At 34.1% G+C, this 23,515-nt stretch overlaps 2 protein-coding genes across 2 annotated transcripts in view; both read left to right on the top strand.

Annotated features, from left to right (window-relative positions):
• The first annotated feature begins 8,349 nt into the window (after positions 1-8,349).
• GluRIB (Glutamate receptor IB) overlaps positions 8,350-23,515 on the top strand; it is a 195,797-nt gene continuing 180,631 nt past the window's right edge. Inside the window, 1 exon segment of the mRNA XM_075306386.1 lies at positions 8,350-8,456. Within this exon segment, the coding sequence (XP_075162501.1) occupies positions 8,361-8,456 (96 nt within the window). The 5' untranslated portion in view covers positions 8,350-8,360.
• LOC142233405 (zinc finger BED domain-containing protein 4-like) lies at positions 20,492-22,131 on the top strand. Its single transcript, XM_075304303.1, has 4 exons — positions 20,492-21,131; positions 21,185-21,453; positions 21,495-21,893; positions 21,952-22,131. Exons 1-4 carry the CDS (start codon positions 20,492-20,494, stop codon positions 22,129-22,131), a joined length of 1,488 nt encoding a protein of 495 aa, XP_075160418.1.

The raw sequence follows: 23,515 nt of genomic DNA, 5'->3' as shown, positions 1-23,515 counted from the left end.
AAAAAACAAGCAACAACTTACCGATGCACAAAAAATTTAGACTGAAAAGGGCCAAGAAGTTGCTTCGCTTGCACGAAAGTGGCCAGTTGTTGAATTTGGGTTTCTCCGGAGAAAGGCCATTCAAAATAAAGCAGTTTGTGACACCCTCGATTAGTCACTAGAAATTAAGCCGCCCTAACGGCCCGCTCGTATTCGTCGACCGTGGAGTGAAAATAAATAATAAATGGGAAAATATCCTAAAGACGGTATATTTTGACCGAAGAACATAGATATTCCAAATGGACTCAGCACCGTCAATAAAACCCGAAACTGGCGCAAAGTAAATCCCTACGACCTCGACTTTGAGTATAAAAATGTATTCGCTAAACCGTCTCAGGTTGCATTATTCCCAAAGATCTGGTCGACTTATAATTAAATAAATAATTATCACTAAAATTCTTCCAATAAAAACTAAAATTGAATTAAAACAAGTATATAAGGCCGTAAGTTCGGCCAGGCCGAATTTTATGTACCCTCCACCATGGATTGCGTAGAATCTTCTTCTAAACACTGCCATACCCAATCGAATTACTTGGGTTGTGGTATCTTAAATCGTTTTCTAAATTGTGTGTTGGTTCATGCGTGGTATATATTAGTATTTGTAGGTAAGTCTACAAATAATTACGAATCGATATGGACTTTTGCATGGTACGTAGAGAGCCAGCATTGAAATATGGGGGTCGGTTATGTGGGGGCTATTTTCAATTATGAACTTGATATGGACCAATTTTTGTGTGATTGGGGATTTATCTCAGGGCTATATATAACTATATATCGTATGGACCTTGCTAGGCTTGGTTGTTAACGGCCATATACTAGCACAATGTACGAAATTTCAACTGAGTCGGGTGAAATTTGCACCTCCAAGAGGCTCCAAAACCAAATCTCGGGATTGGTTTATATGGGGACTATATATGAATTTGGACTGATATGGACCACTTTTAGCATGGTAGTTAAATATCATATACTTACATCACGTACCAAATTTCAACCAGATCGGATGAATTTTGCTTCTCCAAAAGGCACCGGAGGTCAAATCTGGGGATCGGTTTATATGGGGGCTATATATAATTATGGACCGATTTCGACCCATTTTTGCATGGGTGTTTGAGGCCATATATTAACACCATGTACCAAATATGAACTGAATCAGATGAATTTTGGTTTTCCAAGAGGCTCCGGAGGTCAAATCTGGTGATCGGTTTATATAGGGGCTATATATAATTATGCACCGATGTGGACCAATATTTGCATGGTCATTAGAGACCATATACTAACATCATGTACCAAATTTCAGCCGGATCGGATGAAGTTTGTTTCTCTTAGAGGCTCTGCAAGCCAAATCGGGGGATCGGTTTACATGGGGGTATATATAATTATGGACCGATGTGAACCAATTTTTGCATGGTAGTTAGGGACCATATACTAACACCATGTACCAAAATTCAGCCGGATCGGATGAAATTTGCTTCTCTTAGAGGCCTCGCAAACCAAATTTGGGGGTCCGTTTATATGGGGGCTATACGTAAAAGTGGACCGATATGGCCCATTTGCAACACCATCCGACCTACATCAATAGCAACTCCTTGTGCCAAGTTTCAAGTCAATAGCTTGTTTCGTTCGGAAGTTAGCGTGATTTCAACAGACGGACGGACGGACGGACATGCATATATATACTTTATGGGGTCTTAGATCAATATTTCGATGTGTTACAAACGGAATGACAAAGTTAATATACCCCCCATCCTATGGTGGAGGGTATAAAAACATCTTTGGGAGACATCTTTTGGAAGTGCTTTTAAAATTGTGCCTTTGGAAGAACGTCCAAACTTTTTTGCTGGGTACATGATTGCCGAAATCATTTTTGCGAACAAAATGGTTGCGACAAACATATTCTATGTTCGCTGTCCATAAATAACATTTTGCTCTTAAAACATATTTGGGTGTATATTGTGTCCGTCCTCGGGTGTTGCTTGAAAACCACCAAAATTGCTTTCTTTATTTATAGTTAGATTTTCCAAATACAATAAAAAAACTATTTTATTTAGCAAAACCCAAACTACCTTCATTATAACTTTTGGTTACAAAAGTACCTACAGCTTCACAGGCCAACACAACAAAATAAAACCAATTTCAAATTACAAGGAATCCTACAACATTTCGAAATTCCATTCCATCAAATCATTTGGCCATTTTGGACTCATGATATTTGCTGGATTTGCATCATTTCAATTTCAGTCAAAGTTCAAATTTCAGTTAAATTGTTTCAGTATCCGTATGACGCAATGATATATTGAAGTGCTTGACCTGAATACGAGTGTGCTGTACAACTAAAGTCACTTAGATAGGAATCAATTTGAAAATGCCTGATTGACTTTTTAGAATAAAGTTTCAAATTCTCTTTGTAATTGGCTATTGCCATCAATTAAGGATAGTCGATTTTATTTTTTGTTGTTGTTTGTTTTTTTGTAAATGCTTTTTTTTTTTGCTCTAGTAATATTTTGCAAATGAATCTAGGTAATACAAAAGTGAACCAAATTGAGTGTATAATTGAATGGGATAGCTTTAGTGAAAAGTTAGAGCATTTAAATTAAACTGTAATTTCAGTCGAGTCCCGTAGAAGTGCACTAGTATTTGGAGGATCTAAAGAATAGTATTGGACAATATTGGGATTAAGAAATTGGTTAATTTTAAATTTATTCAGTGAAAATCAATGGGTATGTTTCCTTAGGTGTAGTAAAGACAAATTCCATTGTATTTTCAACTGTGGAAAAAATTATTTAACATGAAGTAGTATTTAACCTATATTTTAGGATAAGTAATTTATCAAATTTTAAGGACAATTTCTTTGAAAAAAAGTAATCTTATTGGGAGCGCAAATTAAAAAAGCGGGATTTTTTGAAATGTTTGAGAATTTATTCCGAAAAAAATGGAAACATACTGATCAGCCGAATTTTTTGTTTGTCCAGGGTGTAAATACTTCCCGTTGTATATTTTCTCGTAATATTCGGCATTTATTTGACCACACGAGCGGGTAGCGATCATTGACCGAAACGGCGGCCCATACCATTTCCATCGATGACGTTTGAGTTCTGGTGGCCAATCGAAGGAGTACATTTTCGACAGACCTTTTTGGAAAGTAACAAAACTGCTAAATGTGCAATGTCTTCTCATTGGAGAAAATCATATAACTGGTCACTTTCGTGCAAGCGAAACACTCCTCTGCTCTACCTAGTGTAACTTTTTTTGTACATCAATGAGCTCTTGTACTTTTTAGAACTTCAATGGCTTTAGTCTAAGGTCATATTTCATTATGTGTTGTATCCGTTCTTTCATCAAATGCCAGATGAGATCCGTAGATTTTGGTGGTCTTTGCGGGGTAGAAATGAATCAAGAATCCTTTTTAAGCCAATCTTGGTTGACGCGTTCTCCATAAAATTCAGCAGAACTGATACAACACTACAAGCTCAAGCTCATTGTATTCGTTCTTGCGATATGCTCAATTCATGAGCAAGATTTCTATTACTGAACTTCATTTTTCGGACCGGTTTTCTTTCCGTCCACTTTTAAGAAATGATGCAACACTGCCACTACTATGGTAACGAGCAGTGACAACAGATTTTAATGTGAATAATTGGTGGGAATAAAGCAATAACCCTCTTAAATTCCATCACTACCCAGCAAAAAAATTGGAAGTTCTTCCAAAGGCACAACTTTAAAAGCACTTGCAGAAAATGCACCCCCAATAATGTTTTTTATTTTAACTACCCTTGAAGTTCTTTTAATTCAATTTTTTATACCCTCCACCATAGGATGGGGGATATATTAACTTTGTCATTCCGTTTGTAACACATCGAAATATTGCTCTAAGACCCCATAAAGTATATATATTCTGGGTCGTGGTGAAATTCTGAGTCGATCTAAGCATGTCCGTCCGTCCGTCCGTTCGTCCGTCTGTTGAAATCACGCTAACTTCCGAACAAAACAAGCTATTGACTTGAAACTACTTGTGCAGTTGTTATTGATGTAGGTCGGACGGTATTGCAAATGGGCCATATCGGACCACTTTTGCGTATAGCCCCCATATAAACGGACACTCAGATTTCGCTTGCGGAGCCTCTAAAAAAGGCATATTTCATCCGATCCGGCTGAAATTTGGTACATGGTGTTGGTATATGGTCTCTAACAACCATGCAAAAATTGGTCAACATCGGTCTATAATTATATATAGCCCCCATATAAACCGATCTCCAGATTTGGCTTGCGGAGCCCAAAAAGAGAAGCCAATTTCATCCGATCTTGCTGAAATTTGGTACGTGGTATTGGTATATGGTCTCTAACAACAATGCAAAAAGTGGTCCACATCGGTCCATAATTATATATAGCCCCCATATAAACCGATCCCCAGATTTGGCTTGCGGAGCCTCAAAGAGAAGCAAATTTCATCCGATCCGTTTGAAATTTGGTACATGGTTTCGGTATATAGTCTCTAACAATCATGCAAAAATTCGATCCCCAAAAATTGGCGTGGTGTTAGTATATGGCCGTTAACAACCATACCAAAATTGGTCCATATCGGTCTATAGTTATATATAGCTGATCTCCAATCACACAAAAATTGGTCCATATCGGTTCATAATCACGGTTGCCACTCGAGCCAAAAATAATCTACCAAAATGTTATTTCTATAGAAACTTTTGTCCACATTTTATTTCCATAGAAAATTGTGTCAAAATTATTTCTATAGAAAAGTTTGTGAAAATTTTATTTCTATAGAATATTTTGTTAAAATTTCATTTCTATAGAAAATTTTGTCAAAACTTTATTTCTATAGAAAATTTTGTTAACATTTTATTTCTATAGAAAATTTTGTCAAAATTTTATTTCTATAGAAAACTTTGTCAAACTGAATTATATACGTATTTAATCGATATATTTTGATTTAATATATACCACGTATGGACTTACTTACAATTTAGAAGACAGTGTTAGGAGCTTTTAAGATACCTTGCCATCGGCAAGCGTTACCGCAACTCAAGTAATTCGATTGTGGATGGCAGTGTTTAGAAGAAGTTTCTACGCAATCCATGGTGGAGGGTGCATAAACTTCAGCCTGGCCGAACTTACGGCCGTATATACTTGTTATAACTTGTTTTTTCATTCTTTTTAATGGGTAATTTTAACTTTTTTTGTTTCAAATAGGTTAAAAACAGAGTAAGAACTCATAAAATGGTACAAATTATTTAAATTTTGTGGAACTAATTCTAAATCCAATCTGAAAAATTTTAGATTTTTGAAAATATTTGAAGTCAAACGTTTCCGACAAGCGTTAGAATCCATTACAAATTATAAAAAAATAAAAATTATTTTTTTGACAAAATATCATAGAATTTTTTAATTTACATCCAAAACATTGGATTCGAATCACATCTAAAGAAGTGATGGAAATTCAGTGCAACGGCTGTTGAAATGGCTGTCTATAAACAATCTCCCTTAAAGTTCAAGTTGTTATTAGCTTTGATTGTTCCTTTTTTTATTTTTATAAGTTTTAAAGAATAAAGGTCAAAAATCTTTGCTGTTACTACTTAAGTTTCTTTTTTATATTTACTTCAATAATTTATTATGATTGTAAATCCTGTAATAAATAAATAAATATAAATCTAGAAAGAACTACACATTAAATCACTAACATAAATTTGTCCTTTAAAAATAAAATCCTTATTTACATAACTTTAATTTGTTCTTTAAAAATAAAATCCTTACATACATAACTGTCGTTACTCCATTATATTTTGTATGCTTCACACGCACATATTTTTCTATATTCATTTTCTTCTTTCTTTTGTTGTTTTCAGGTGCCATCTTTGAGCAGGGAACCGATGAAGTTCAGTCAGCCTTTAAGTATGCAATGTTAAATCACAATCTGAACGTGTCTTCGAGGCGTTTCGAATTGCAGGCGTACGTGGATGTCATTAACACAGCGGATGCATTTAAGCTATCGCGTTTAAGTACGTATCCATTAAAAATTTTGTTTAAAAAATAAGAATAAAATAAAAAAAAGAACCACAATGAGTGATTTTTACCATTGGCTTTATACTGTACTGTGCCCAGCAACTACCAGGAAATGAGGTCAAATTGTTATTTTTACGTCTTGATTTTTTTCGCTTTCATTTGAATTTCCATTTGCGTTACATTATGTGCTATTGTGTACAGTGGTTACCATCACAATTTGCCAAAAATGACAATCACTGATATGGTTTTAGTATTGACTTCTAATGCCCTATGCCCTGCAATTACCATAGTATGAGGTCAAATTGGATAAATAATTCTTTTGTATTTTTGTGATATTTTTATACCCTCCACCATAGGATAGGGGGTATATTAACTATGTCATTAATGGCTATATAACCCTTGGTCCTCATAAAGTGTATATATTCTGGGTCGTGCTGAAATTCTGAGCAGATCTAGCGATTTCCGTCCGTCCGTCTATTGAACCCACATTGACTTCTGAACGAAACAAGCTATTATGTAGGTCAGATGGTATTGTAAATGGGCCATATCGGACCACTTTTACGTATAGCCCTCATACAAACCGATCCCCAGATATGGCTTGCGGAGCCTCTTAGAGAAGCAAATTTCATCCGATCCGGTTGACATTTGGTACGTGGTATTTATATATGGCCTCTAACACCCATGCAAAAATGGTACATAATTATATATATAGCCCCCATTTAAACCGATCCCCATTGCGGATCCTCTTGGAGTATCAAAATTCATCCGATCCGGTTGAAATTTATTACGTAATATTAGTAATTGGTATCTAACAACCATGCAAAAATTGGTTCATATCGGTCCATAATTATATATAATCCTCATAACAACCTGTCCCCAGATTGGACCCCCGGAGCCTCTTGGAGGAGCGAATTTCATCCCATTAGGTTGAAAATTTATACGTAATGTTAGTATATGGACTCTAACAACTATACCAAAATCGGATCATACCAGTCTATAATTATATATAACCCCCAGATAAACCGATCCTCACTCAAACAAAAATTGCTCCATATCGGTTCGTAAGAGCAGATATAGACTTCCCCATGTATACCGGCCAAGAACTGAATTATTAACGCATTTAATTTGCCTTTTTTGTCTAATGTATACCCCGTATGAACTAACTTACAATTAAGAAGACGATGATAAGAAGTTTTAAGATACCTTGCCATCGGAAAGTATTATCACAGCCAAGTCAATTCGATTGGGGATGACAGTCCTTAGTAGAAGTTTCTACGCAATCCATGGTGGGGGTACATAACATTCGGCCTGGCCATACTTACGGGCGTATTTTCATGTTTCTGTTGCTCTTGAATTTCTATCTTATTATAATTTGGCAAACTTTTATAAATTTTTATAAAGAATAGCAAATAATCAAAATCTAAAGTCGACTAATGTCAACAATATTATACTCTTCACCATTTTTAAAAGAAAAAAAATGTTTCTTGTAAGAAGTTTTAACCACAACCCACTTACCCTATTTTTGATGACTTGATCTTTCTCCCATATAACTACAATATTTAAAACACCCTTAATGATTTTCATTATTTAATTTCCAATAGTTAAATAAATAAAAACAATCACCATATGGCATCTCTATTGCCATGGGACATATGACGCTTAAACATTAATTATTTTTCAGGCCCGTCCATCCATTTGGTCACTTTGGTTCATGGAACCATACTCTTTGTTTGCCATTTTTGGAAAATCGTTCTCGTTTTTATTGAAATCTGCACGGTAATTCCGTTTTATGTTTGTTTTTAATTGCTTTCCTCTTTTTCGCAGCCGTGTCCAATTCTGCTGGATGAAAACACAGATTCCAATGCATTTTTATCCTTTATTACAGAGGAGGAAACAACAAAAGGGGTCAGCGCAGAGGGAGAGATCTCATTGGGATTTGTTATGGTTTATTTGTTTCGTTTTTTTTTTTTTGTTTCATACCAATGAGCGATGAGAAACTATGGCCTTTGTGTGAGAGTTTCGTTATATTTTTGTTCAAAATTCTGGCATTCATGCCAACTCATGCCAATTCTTTCCATTGATTCATTACTCATTGGTTTTGGATTCATTTTATGTTGGTTTATACTATGAACGCCTGTGTATGTGTGCTGGAATTTATTCCCATATTTTTGAGTGTGTGTGCCTAGAATTTTCTCTATCATTTTTGGGTTTATCCCTGTGCCGTCTCTTTTTAATGGATCACTCTTCTCATGGATAACCATTCTTACGTAATTCCAGTATGCAATCAATTCTCTCGTGGCGTCTATTCAATGTTGGGAGCTGTATCGCCGGATTCATTTGACACACTGCATTCGTATAGCAACACATTTCAAATGCCATTTGTGACGCCATGGTTTCCGGAAAAGGTAAGTACATAGAAATAATTTTTTTTTGTTATTGTAAATTACGTTGTCCTTTTATGAAATAACACAAAATACATATAACGTGATTGGGAAATTGTTTTTAAATTAAGAAAATAATCAAAAATGAATCATGGTTTAAAAATTTGGGTCAAATCTAAGTGGGTTCAGTCCGATATTATAAAGGGATATGGTAGATAAATTTAAAATAATTAAAGTAAAATTAATTGTTTTATATAAAATCAGAATGTCTAAAAAAAACCAGAGTCATATGTTCTATTAAGGAGCCACCGTGATGCAATGGTTAGCATGCCCGCCTTGTATACACAAGGTCGTGGGTTCGATTCCTGCTTCGACCGAACACCAAAAAGTTTTTCTGCGGTGAATTATCCCATCTCAGTAATGCTGATGACATTTCTGAGGGTTTCAAAGCTTCTCTAAGTGGTTTCACTGCAATGTGGAACGCCGTTCGGACTCGGCAATAAAAAGGAGGGCCCTTGTCGTTGAGCTTAACATAGAATCGGGCAGCACTCAGTGATAAGAGAGAAGTTCACCAATGTGGTATCACAATGGACTGAATAGTCTAAGTGAGCCTGATACATCGGGCTGCCACCTAACCTAAACTAACCTATGTTCTATTAAATTAAATTGGCGCAATTAACCAAGTTTTAAATTCATACCACCAAGGAAAACTTATACTAAACTGGTAGAAAAAGTTTCGTTAATACGATGAATCTCTACGTTGTATTAACGAAATTCTTCATTAGAAGTCAGCCAACGTAGCATTTTGTTATAACAACTTAATGTTATGTTATATTTACGAAAGCCTTTATAGAATACATTTCATAGTATTAACGAATCGTTGTATTAACGAATATTATTCGTTGTATGAATGAAATTTTTTCATTGTATGGATGCAGCTTATACGTTGATTGAATGAAAATTATTCATTGTATGAACCCAGTTTTTTCTTTGTATGGATGAAAGGCGAACGTTGTATAAATGAACACACACGTTATATTAATGAAACCCAAACAATAATTGGATTTGAGTATAGAAAGTTCACTTCCCGGAGGCATTTTCACTAAATATTAAAAATTTACCAATTTAACTCGCCCACCACATATGCTTATTATTCACAACGAAACTGTAATGAGCCTGTGCACTCTTCAGCGAAAAGAACGTAAATGTTGTTAAGGTTTGCCCATCAGGCAAGTTTTTAGTTGATCTTTTTACCATTTGTTTTTCAAGATGCACACGCAAACATGTGATTATTGCCATGTTTACATGTACATAGTTGCTACAGACGTATTAGAGAGAGTATGGAGAGACATTTTAGAGAGGGAGAGAGTAAGGAGAGGCAGAAATAATCAAACTCCCATACGTACTATTAACGAACATACTTCATTAATATGACGAAATATAACAATTTAAAATTTAGTGTTTAACGATCCATATCATTATATTAACGATCGCTTTTGTTTTGTAAATTAAATTTTCAGTATATAAAACGACAGGGCTAAAAGTTTCCAAAAGTTACTCTCTACGTATGTGCAAATGATTATAATAATTTCATCTTGGAAATTTTTATACCCTCCACCATAGGATGGGGGTATATTAACTTTGTCATTCCGTTTGTAACACATCGAAATATTGCTCTAAGACCCCATAAAGTATATATATTCTGGGTCGTGGTGAAATTCTGAGTCGATCTAAGCATGTCCGTCCGTCCGTCCGTCTGTCCGTCTGTCCGTCCGTCTGTGGAAATCACGCTAACTTCCGAACGAAACAAGCTATCGACTTGAAACTTGGCACAAGTAGTTGTTATTGATGTAGGTCGGATGGTATTGAAAATCGGCCATATCGGACCACGTTTTCGTATAGCCCCCATATAAACCGATCCCCAAATTTGGCTTGGGGAGCCTCCCGAAGCAGCAAAATTCATCCGATCCGGTTGAAATTTGGTATCTGATGTTAGTATACGGCCTCTAACAACCATGCAAAAATTGGTCCATATCGGTCCATAATTATATATAGCTCCCATATAAACCGATTTGACCTCCGGAGCCTCTTGGAGGAGCAAAATTCATCCGATCCGGTTGAAATTTAGTACGTGGTCTTAGTATACGGTCTCTAACACCCATGCAAAAATTGGTCCATGTCGGTCCATAATTATATATAGCCCCCATATAAACCGATCCCCAGATTTGACCTCCGGAGCATCTTGGAGGGGAAAAATTCCTCCGATCCGGTTGAAATGTGGTACCTGATGTTAGTATACGGTCTCTAACAACCATGCAAAAATTGGTCCATATCGGTCCATAATTATATATAGCCCCCATATAAACCGATCCCCAGATTTGACCTCCGGAGCCTCTTGGAGGGGCAAAATTCATCCGATCCTGTTGAAATTTGGTACCTGATGTTAGTATACGGCCTCTAACAACCATGCAGAAATTGGTCCATATCGGTTCATAATTATATATAGCTCCCATATAAACCGATCCCCAGATTTGACCTCAGGAGCCTCTTGGAGGAGCGAAATTCATCCGATCCAGTTGAAATTTGGTACATGGTGTTAGTATATGGTATCTAACAACCATGCAAAAATTGGTCCATATCGGTCCATAATTATATATAGCAAAAGTCATCCGATGCGGTTGAAATTTGGTACATTTTGTCAATATATGGCCTCTAAGAGCCATGTAAAAATTGGTCAATATCGGTCTTTAGTTATATATAGCCGATGACTTATTACACAAAAATTGGTCCATATCGCCAAAAATAATCTACCAAAACTTTATTTCCATAGAAAATTTTGTCAAATTTTATTACTATAGAAAGTTGTGTCAAAATTTCATTTCTATAGAAAGTTTTGTCAAACGTTTATTTCTATAGAAATGTTTGTCAAAATTTTATTTCCATAGAAAGTTTTGTCAAAATTTTATTTTTATAGAAAATTTTGTAAAAAATTTATTTCTGTAGAAAATTTTGTCAACATTTTATTTCTATACAAAATTTTGTCAACATTTTACTTCCATAGAAAATTTTGTCAAATTTATATTTCTATACAAAATTTTGTCACAATTTTATTTCTATAGAAAATTTTGTCAAGTTTTCATTTCTATAGAAAATTTTGTCAAACTATATTATATACGTATTTAATCGGCCTTTTTTTGTTTAATATATACCCCGTATGGGCTAACTTACAATTTAGAAGACAGTGTTAAAAAGTTTTACGATACCTTGCCATCGGCAAGTGTTATCGCAACCCAAGTAATTCGGATGACAGCCTTTAGTAGAAGTTCCTACGCAATCCATGGTGGAGGGTACATAAGATTCGGCCTGGCCGAACTTACGGCCTGGCCGAACTTACGGCCGTATATACTTGTTTTATTTTAATTCTTGAAAAAATTACAAATTATATATATATATATATATATATATATATATATATATATATATATATATATATATATATATATATATATATATATATATATATATATATATATATATATATATATATATATATATATATATATATATATATATATATATATATATATATATATATATATATATATATATATATATATATGTATATGTATGTTTGCCTCCGCCGCCGCCGGAAGCAAACAATTAGTAGCAGCCGACGCCGACAAAAATTGGTCAGCTTTATTCTCTGCTCCCGATAATATTCGTCAATTATTTTGAACACCACCGGCCAATAAATATGAGAGGAGAGCGATCATTTGTAGTTATCGCAGCGTACAACATTACCATAGGCTGCACTGGAGATCTTGTGGCCAATCGAAGGTGTACATTTCAAGCTGGCGTCTTTCGTTAGAAAACCCCTTATCATTTTGATTATTCACAAACTGTTCAATTTAAAATGGATTCTAATAGACGAAAACCAATTTCGATAACTGGAAAATTTCATGTATTTAAACAAAGCAACTCCTTCCTTTCCTCCTCTTTTTGCTGCATCGGTGAACTCTTGCACTTTTTGGAACTTCAATGGCTTTAGTCCAAGCCTATTTTTCAATATGTGCTTCATTCGTTTGCTAAAATTAAAAAAAAAGTTTTCCAGTAATATAAAGCATAAAGCAGTTAAGCTTTATACAAGAAGTGGTTTAGAAATGATAAATGATGTAATTATTGGCCATCCTTATTTTTGAAGGATGTCAGTACAGAAAATTTATAATGCATGGACCAAAATTTAAAAAATTTTTCTACGTCAACATTTTTAATCTACATGGATTTTCACTCAACAATTAGTTCTTTTGCAGTACAAAATCGCCTTGAAGCTGTTTTTCACTTGGTACCATCAGAATTATATACCTCGGTAATTCAAAAAAAAAAAAAAATAAATAAAATGACATCAAGAGACTAGTCTGTAACAAGTGTCCAAGTGAAAATACAAACTGATAAAAGTCTTACTATTTGACACATCGGATTAAAATATATCGTCTGGCTTCTCGTGATGTAAAATCTGTAGATAAGCTTTAATAGAGACTGTATCAAAATACTGGCCGGATAAAGTGGCCACGCGAATTTTCCCTGATTGCCAAATTTTATAGTCTTTACAATAAGGAGATTGTGGTGTTTCAAAATGGAAACTCAATTAGTAGAAACATCTTAGAATTTCATTTTTATAATGAACACACAATTTCTATATTTGGAAATTGATATTGTTTTAAACAAGAATTTCATTTGTAAATAGTTGCTTTGGAGGTTGAGACGAACACAAGCTATAATATTTTTGGCAAATGGGATTAAAAAACAGTGTATGAAGCCATCAATATTATCCCCCATGGTCTGCCATAGAATCTTACATGAACTGAAATTTGCCTTTTTTTATATGTTATAAATAATTCTATGTTCAAAAACCATTGTAAATTCTCATGAGTGGTATTGAGCAAATAAACTGATTCTAAAAAAACAAATATGAGAACCCAAATACACACTGATTTCTTTAGGGTTTCCTTTTTGTTTTTGCCATTGGGAATTATATATGGACTCTGCTTTTTTCCCTTGGAAAACTTGTGTTCATTTTCGTTAAATTATCGTTATCAAAATGTCATCATAATTTGATATCGGTCTTTTTTTGTTGTACTTGTTTCGCACCATAATATTTACAACTTTATCCCATACTAGATTTATATGCTTATGCCAGGGTTATTGAGATGGTCATTCTGTTTTCCAACTCTCTGCTACTCCCATGGGCCTTGTGCAAATAGACATTTATTTCATAAAATTATTATGATTTGTGGATTTTCGTTTATTTGAAATGCCCATATAGAGCACAAGAAAAGCTCCGAACCAATGGACCAGTTTAATAACAAACATAAACTGCCTATAAATTTAATAATGTCGGGAGGCTATTTGGCACGGCGATACATTTCATTTTAATGGCTTTCGTAACGAATAAATATGAGAGAAAAAAAATAGAATAAAATGGAAAAACTGGAAAGTTGGGCGAACAAAAACAAAACAACAAGATGAAAACAAAACATTTGAGCTATGTTCAATACCCAACGATACACCAATATTGAGAGTCGTTCAACCAAATGGTAGCATGATTAATAATACACAACTGTATTGTACATACAGATATCCTACGAAACTTGAACAAAAAAAATGAAAAATGCTGTAGAAAATTTATGTGAATTAATCATTGGGTAAGATTTATATTCTTAATTGGGTCGCTTTTGAAAATGTATAAAAAATTATTGTATCCTTAAAATACACTCTAAAATCAGAAGAAGAGAGCCAATACTTCTCTAAAATCCAAGCCAAAATCGAAAACCAACTAATCGAATTTTCGAAATCAATAAACTAAATATATGTTGGTACTTTTCAAAATCAAAGGCAAAATCGAATACAAGCTCGACTAAGCAACTGTTAACGAAAAGATTCAAAAATCGGCTTTGTATTGAAAGAGAAATTTGATGTTAATCTTTGTTAGATAACATGGCAAATTAAAAGTATTTACAAGCCGTTTTATAAGAAAAAAATAAACCTTTGGAAAGCGTGTACCAAAAACGTTTTCCTTTTGTTAGAGTTTTGAAATTGCCTCAAAAATTTTAAACTTTTATCGCCAAAAAAATTCATTTTTATTTTTTCAATAAAAAATTTCTTTTTGATCCATTTCCACTTCGTTTATATCAAGCATTGTTCTTTTTTGACTTTAAGTCTTTAATAAGACAAATTTTACAGTTCATCGTAAAAATTTAATATAGTAGTATGTAATGTTGAACATCTTTTGGGAATCTTCCGAACATATCTGGAATATATGTAAAAAAAAATAAACCTTTTTGGTATTCGGTCGAAGCAGGGATCGAATCCACAACCCTTGGCAGGCAAGGTGGATCTAGCAACCACTGCTCCACGGTGCCCAACTAAATGTATGTTTCTGTTAAATAAAGTTTGTTTAATCGGCTCGTGGGCGCCGCAAGCTATGCTATATAAATATAACTTATATGGATAATTGTCTACTGAAGCCAATAACAGCTACATAGCTCAGTGGATAGGCTTACAAATTGGTCCGCAGTTCGATTCTCCGTCCAGGCGAAAGATAAAATTTAAAAAATATATACAAACGAATAATTTCTTCTACGAGTACATTGTCTCTATTACAGAAAAAGGTGATAAGAACTAAAAAACCACGTGGAAGTGAGAAAGATGTGAGGGAACATGCAATTAGCCAGAAAAGATTGTTTTTTCAGTTAGTCTTTATGAAATTGTTTTTACATCCTGGAAAAAATAAATGTTTATCACAAAAAGTATATACATTTCTTCCAAATAAACTTCCTTACAGCGAAAAGCAAATGAGAAACGAACTTTGTTTGTCTAAAATTTCGTTTGGGACGAAAGAATTATTTTTTGCGCGTAGAACAATAAGAATTACTTGTGCCAAAGTTTAAACCGAGAGATTGGTAGCGGAATTTGCGGAAGTTATCGTTTTTCTACCCTAAACCACATAGTGGTCAGATCGGCCAAAAAATGTGCCTACCAGAAATATTGATTTTAGACCCCATAAAATATATACCGATCGACTCAGAATCACCTCCTGAGTCGATCTAGCGTTTGGTGTCCGTCCGTCCGTCTGTCCATGTATTTTTTGTTCACAGGATTCCGGTCGCAATTATTAACCGATTTGGATGAAACACCCTGTTTTTTTGGGACCAAGGACGAACGCTATTGAATTTGGAAGAAATCGGATCAAATTTAGATATAGCTCCCATATATATGTATCGCCCGATTTTGCCAAATTTGGCCGTAAAACCCTTATTTATCAACCGATAGTACTCAAAGTTGGTTAAATATAATCTTCTATACCTCTAACTGTATATGCGCAATTTCATCGAAATCGGTTCAGATTTAGATATAGCTCCCATATATATGTATCGCCCGATTTGGTCAAATTTGGCCGTAAACCCCTTATTTATCAACCGATCGTACTCAAAGTTGGCGAAATGTAATCTTCTATAGCTCTAACTGTATGTGCGAAATTTCATCGAAATGGGTTCAGATTTAGATATAGCTCCCATATATATGTATCGCCCGATTTTGCCAAATTTGGCCGTAAAACCCTTATTTATCAACCGATCGTAACCAAGGTCGGCTAAATGTAATCTTCTATAGCACTAACTGTATGTGCAAAATTTTATCGAAATCGGTTCAAATTTAGATATAGCTCCCATATATATGTATCGCCCGATTTTGAAAAATTTGCCCCTAATAACCTTATCGTACTCAAATTTTACACAAGGTAACCTTCTGTGGTATCAATCATACCTGCAAAATATACAAATTGGTTCAGATTTAGATATAGGTCCCATATATCGCTCATTTTGTCATATTTGGCAATAATATTAACCTATGTTATTCAAATTTCAAATTTTGATGTACTAGCTGATCGTATTTAGACTTACATGTAGCTCTTAACATACATAATAATATTGCCCGATTTTTACAAATTTGGATTTATTACCCACAACAAATTGACCAATTTCCTCTTTTTTAATAATGGACTCAATATTAGTGGCATACTAACTCTTTTGGTGCAAAATAAACTATAGCTCCTAATATCAGACATTTCTGCTCATATTGTGACAAGACTCCCATAAACCTGTACCCCCCTTTATGTTCTCCAAAACCTATACCAATGATACCCCACAAATGCTTATGTTTACTAATTCCGTAGGGGTGGTTTAGGGTATGATATAGTCGGCCCCGCCCGACTTTCTACTTTACTCACTTGTTTTTTTCTACAGATGGACGGACTTCGTTAGATCGACTCAGAATTTCGCCACAACCAAGAATTTATTATATTCATGGGATATTTGCAGTTATGTACAATTTTTATTTACATTTCACATAATCTTTTATATTGTGGAGGGTATACAACTTGACAAAGGAAAAAAAAAACATAAAAAAATTGTTATAGGATATATTGGGAGCCCTTGGAGCGTATACGTTATGCACTCAAGAGCGACACATATATCATACGCACGGGTGTACCATTTAATATATTCCCATAATCACAACCAGCGTTGCCAATTTAGCTTTTTTCCCGCTAGATTTGGCTTTTTTTGAAGACGTTTAGCGGTAAAAAAATGCATTTAGCTTTTAGCTTTTTTTCTGGCTTTTTTTTATGACCCTTTTAGCTATTTTTGGCTTTTTTTATTTTCGACATGTTTCTATTGAAATATGGATAAATCGGCGTTTTTATCTAAGCCTTGCTGCAAGTATAAGGGTTTCCACATATTTCAAAGCACAGTTGAAACTAGAGGTCTGCATCGAATAACTTTTCACTACATGTATGCAATTCGCTGTCGAATATAGTACATACACAGTCTTTCTCTCAGAGCGCAAGTAGTGAAGTGAAGAGAACACTTGCTTGTCAAATACCACCAAATACTTATCCGAAACAATATGTGTTCCGAAAAAAAGGAACAATAAAAATGTAAGTACTTGAGAAAAAGTACAACATGGATTATCTTCACTTCACGTGGTACCACAAGTATTTCTCAGTTATGTGCGAAGCAAACTTTCCATTATTATTAATCATAGATATGTATGTATATCACATATTTCATATATTTATGTCTGTCACACACTTACCTTAACGTTTGCCGTTCTTTATAACAAACCAAAACATATATTATGGAGAGTAACTATTTTTTTGTATTTCTGAAACTGCACATGGTACATGGAGTACTCTATGAAGTTTTGTTCTCGCAACATACTCGACGTGATCACTCTGAGTACGCTTCAATAAGAGAGAAAGAGGAATATGTGTTTGTTGGTAGTGAAGACATCAGAGTAGCAACAAGAAGTTACTCGTGGCTTTTGGTGTTCATCAAAATGTGTACTAATAGTTTTGCGACTCTCTCAAGTAGATGTACTCATGTAGCAAGTACACGTGTACTCTGCATTTACAAATGGAATTGTGCAGACCTCTAGTTGAAACATTAATAATGAGTCCATATACATAAAAGTTATCGTAAACTTTAAATCTACTATTACCATACAAATTTGTTAGATAAACTGTCAGTAAATTATTGGGAATATTATCATTTGACTCGTTTATCCTTTTTATGTTATTATAATATTCTAAAGTTATTACGATATTACTAAATTAAAATAGTAGATGTGAATAGTTTGTGCACTGAAAAAATATTGTCGTCTCCTTAAAATACGAACGCGAATTTTGGTTATAATAGCATTTGTGAATTTCTTTTATATAAACTGTTTTCCTTGTCCAAAAGACGATAAAGTCGTTTTGTCCTTATAATTAAGTGATTCAACTTAAAAATGGGTATGTTTTCATGAAAGAAGGAAGAATTAATGAAATAGTCTTTAAATGTGAGGAGTTTTTGCATCTTAACCACAAACCAAAATAGCGTTCAAAAATAGAAGATGTTTTTCAACACTTTATTTTAAAAACGTATATATACAATAATTTCTACTTGAAGTCGAGTCTGAATTTGGAAATTTAAGTTGGCGTTAGCACGTTTTTAAAGCACTTTGATAGCTCATGAAGAAAAGGAAAATGTTTTTACTGGGAAATGTAAACTATAGGAATTTTCTACAATTTAAATAAAAGTAATGTATTTCGAATTTTTCACAATTGCAAAACCAAACTAAAATTTTATTTAAAAAAATGACAAATCATTTTTTTACCAAATCCAAAGCATGCTTAGATCATATAATATTTTAAAATAACGAGTAAATAAAATAGGGGTGTTGGGAAGGTAGCTCCCACAAAACGAAGGACTTCCAGTAAAAAATTTGTGATAGTAATCAAAATGTATCGAATACGCAAACAGAGCTAATATGCCTTAGATATTGTTACAGTCTCACAGAAGTGGAATTAATATGCAAATAATATGCATTGTAAGTGAAATAATGTCTTTAAGTTTGTTAAATTTCAATCAAAAATGTGACTTTTGATACAAAAAAATTTAGCTTTTTTTCTAGCTATTTTTTAGAATTTTTTAGCTTTTTTTAGCTATTTTTTTGGGCAAATCTAGCGGTTTTTGGTGAAACAATTCTGGCAACGCTGATCACAACGCACAAATAGTTTACGTATCTAGTTACGAATCTAATGCATATTTAAAATGCAAATGGTTACATTCGTAAACTCGCCAGGACGAATCCTAAATATGGAGACTACATCAAATTTTGGATCTATAAGAACCATTTTTATAAGATTTCGATTGTCTCGTGTTCTCAGGAAAAAGGCCATCAAGGGTAACACTTCTCATTGGGTTTGACAGAGAGCGGAAAAAGTGGCTGACTTTCCAATCGAGGTCTTGATGTAATGTATTAAAGGGAGCCACCGTGGTGCAATGGTTAGCATGCCCGCCTTGCATGCACAGGGTCGTGGGTTCAAACCCAGTTTCGACCGAACACCAAAAAGTTTTTCAGCGGTGGATTATCCCACCTCAGTAATGCTGGTGACATTTCTGAGGGTTTCAAAACTTCTCTAAGTGGTTTCACTACAATGTGGAACGCCGTTCGGACTCTGCCAGAAAAAGGAGGTCCCTTGTCATTGCGCTTAAGATGGAATCGGGCAGCACTCAGTGATAAGAGAGAAGTTCACCACTGTGGTATCACAATGGACTGAATAGTCTAAGTGAGCCTGAAATATCGGGCTGCCACTATACCTAACCTAACATAATGTATTAAAACGCATTGAGATTGCATAGATATTGCATTTCTAAGCCTAGAAAATAACAAATAAGTTTATCGAAAACAAATATATACAGTTCTAAATTCGGCCAGACCGAATCACAACTCCACCATATAATAAAATATAATTCTATTCGTTGAAAACCCCTTTGCGTAGTCGGCTACTTGATAATTTATAGAATTTAAGGTGGATTTGTTGATAAATATGAACTCAAGAAGATCAGTTAAAATGGCAAGTTACAAATTTTAGCAAGTGGCAAAGTTAAGATTTTTATATTCCTACATATAGAGACATAGATTTCGGATTGATAAGAACATACCAGCATACAATAAAATCCTATGAAATGCGGTATTTTATATGATTTGGAATCTAAATTCTGTACTCCAATAAATGTACTAGAGCTCGACCGAAGCTTCGGCTTCGGCATTCGGCCAAAAATCGATAATCGGCCACGAATCGGCCTTCGGCGTCAAGAGGCCGATTAACCGAAGCCGAAGCTTTTTTAATAATTTTATTAGTTTTTAAACATTTAACATTTGAAATCTCGCGATTTGCAAATATCGAAAAAGCGAGATTTCGAGCTTAGTGTGAACGTGGTATTAAGCTTGTCGACAAATCTTCATTTAGTGGCAAGTTGTACGGTTTATCTAAACATATATGACTGTAAATGTAAACGCCCTATTATACATCTGTCGTCGCATTCATTTTGATTGTGTTTGTAAATGTCAAAGTTGTCTTCATAGAATGGGATAATAACTGTAGTTTTCGAAAGTGCAAATGTGATGTGAAACAAAACCGCGTTAGTTTGTGTGATTTAAAGAAAATTTTTTTAACTATGCCGTCTGTAAATCCCATTTGGCAATTCTTTGAAAGACGTGAAGACAAAGCCAAATGTAATATTTGCAAAAGTTTATTATCACTTGGAAGCAAAATTCCGAAAAAACAAACAGTGACAAATTTGAGGAATCACCTGGAGAGAATTCATTTGAATGAGTATCAAAAATATTTGGCTATTCAAAGCGAAGGAAAGAAAAAAATTACCGAGTCTGCAAAAACAAATCAGCCCTCTATAAAAAATGCTGTGGAACAAATGTTTACATGGCCCGCCGATAGTCCCATTACTAAACGCATAGATAAATGTATAATGGATCTGATACTGGTTGATACGTTACCTTTTAATGCCGTGCAGGGAGCAGCATTTCAAAGATTAAATTTCAACGATCCTTTGATAAAAAGCCGATATAAAGTGAAATCGGAAAAATTCTTTCGAGATTTGATGCATGTTACCTACGATAATGTCAAAAAGAAAATTATGGACAAGGTCTCAAAAGCGAAATGGATAAGCTTCATAACTGACATTTGGACGAGCACAGGAAAAACCTGCTCATTATTGAGTTTCACAGCACATTTCATTTCTGAAGGAAAAAAAGAAAAGGTAATCCTTGGGGCAGCGGATATGAGCAAAAACCATAAAGGTATAGTGCTATAATTTATAAAATAAATCTGTAATAATGTAGTTTATTTCCAGCGTCATACATATTCGAAAAATTATCTGAGATAATTAAAGATTTCGAGCTCGAGGGACGCATTCACGTTGGCGTATCGGATAATGCTGGGAATATGGTAGCTGCAATGAAACTCGGAGATATAAAACATTTTGGTTGTGTCTCCCATACTTTGCAACTGGCGATACACTATGCATTCAATAAAAATGTTCAACTCAAATCTTTAATAGAAAAGTGTCGCAAAATTGTATCACATTTCAAGAAATCTGAAAAGGCTTACGAACATTTAAAAGTATTCAAAAAGAATGTGGTTTGTCCGACCATAGGCTTTTACAAGACGTAAGCGTAAGATGGAATAGCTCATATATAATGATGGAAAGACTTGTTGAACAAAGCGCTGCCGTTAATTTATATGCCGCGAAATACGATGGGATTTCTGTAATATCCGCAGAGGAGTGGAATCATATTAAAGAGATGATACTATTACTAGAGAGCTTTTACGAAGCTACTTTGGATATATGTTCCAACGATTCGTGTGCCTCACTGATAATACCTTTAATACAATTAATAAAAGGAAAAATAGAAGGTACAAAAACGATTTTGAAAAACTTTAAGAAACAGTTGCAATTATCTTTGGAGGAAAGATTTGCATATATATCGACCAACAACTGTTTAATAATAGCAACTCTTCTAGATCCGAGATTCAAAAACAAATATTTGAATAAGGACCAGGTAATGTTCTGCACCTAAAACGCAATTAACACAATCATTTATTTTGTTTTTCTTTTAGACAAAACTAGCTGTAAACGAATTAAAAGATAGTTTTGATTTTGATGTTTATCATAATATCGAATTTGTCCCAGTTAAAACACCCAGTACAAATACAACAAAAAGCTCAAAGTCCTCTATATGGGAAAAACATGACACCATGCCAAATAAAGTTGAGAAGAAACAGAAAAAACACTATTAGAGAATGAATTGGATTTATATATGACGGAGCCTACTATGCTACGTAATGGAAACGTATTTGAGTATTGGAAAAGTTCTCCTTTTCAATATTTAAGAGAAGCGGCGATAAAATATTTAAGCGCTCCACCGACAAGCGTGGCGAGCGAACAGTTGTTCAGTGCTGCGGGTCGTCTGTTTTCCGAGCGAAGATCGAGTTTGCAGGGAGAAAATGTTCTAAAAATTCTTTTCTGTCATTATAATATCAAATTATTCTGTCATTATAATATCAAATTATTACGTGTGTAAGTTCTAAGGAAATTTATAAGACTTGGACTGAATTACCTTTTACTGTTTTTTTTTTATACCTTTGTTCAATAAAATATGTTAATATTGAAGTAAAACACCCCAAATTTATTTAATTACAAATTTTAGGAAAATGTTCGGCTTCGGCTTCGGCCGATTATTGCTTTTTTTGCCGAACATCGGCTTCGGCTTCGGCCAAAAAAATCCGCTTCGGTCGAGCTCTAAAATGTACACGATAAATAAAATCGGAATTTTTTGGACAATTTATATGATAATTGCGTCTTCTATTCCCTCCAGAAGTTAAATCGGGAGGCGTGATCCAAATTCAATGTTTTGCATGTACATTTAAAAATTCTGTGATATTTTGTCAAATAAGTCATTTTCATAATTTGTTATAATTTTTAATAGATTCTAACGCTTGTCGGAAACGTTTGACCTCAAATATTGTCAAAAATTCACAATTTTTTTCAGATTGGATTTAGCATTTTTTTCGACAAAATTTAAATGATTTGTACCATTTATGAATTTTTTCTCTTTTTTTAATCTATTTGAAACAAGAAAAGTTAAAATTATCCATTCAAAGTATGAAAAAAAAAACAAGTTATAAAAATTGAATTAAAATAACTTCCTGGGTAGTTAAAATAAAGAACATCATTGGGAGTGCATCTTCGGGAAGTGCTTCTAAAGCTGTGCCTTTGGAAGAACTTCCAAGTTTTTTTTTTTTGCTGGGTATGCACAACATTTGATAAACTTATTTGTGGACCTAAAATGCCTCTAAATCTCCAATTCAGGAAAGTCAAAAAAATGCCCAAGAAGTCAAATCAGGATATCAAACTATATGGAGGCTTTTCTATAATATGAACCGATACACATCATATAGCCATTCGTGGACCTAAAATACCACTAAATTGTAAGTGTTACAAAATCAGATAAAAATTGTGGTGTCGAGATGCTCAAGAGAGTTTGGTTTATATGGAGCATATATAGAAACCATAATGAATATAGCCCGTCTTTGAACTTGCAGACAAAAACCGAATTTTTTTATTGAAGACTTTAGCGTGCTTAAAACAGACGAACATCGTTAGGTAGTCATAAAAATTTCC

The sequence above is a fragment of the Haematobia irritans genome, chromosome 4 (assembly GCF_050003625.1).
Source record: "Haematobia irritans isolate KBUSLIRL chromosome 4, ASM5000362v1, whole genome shotgun sequence".
Lineage (NCBI taxonomy): Eukaryota > Metazoa > Arthropoda > Insecta > Diptera > Muscidae > Haematobia > Haematobia irritans.
Note: the sequence above shows the minus strand (reverse complement) of the source record. Positions and strands in the feature narration are given on the sequence as shown.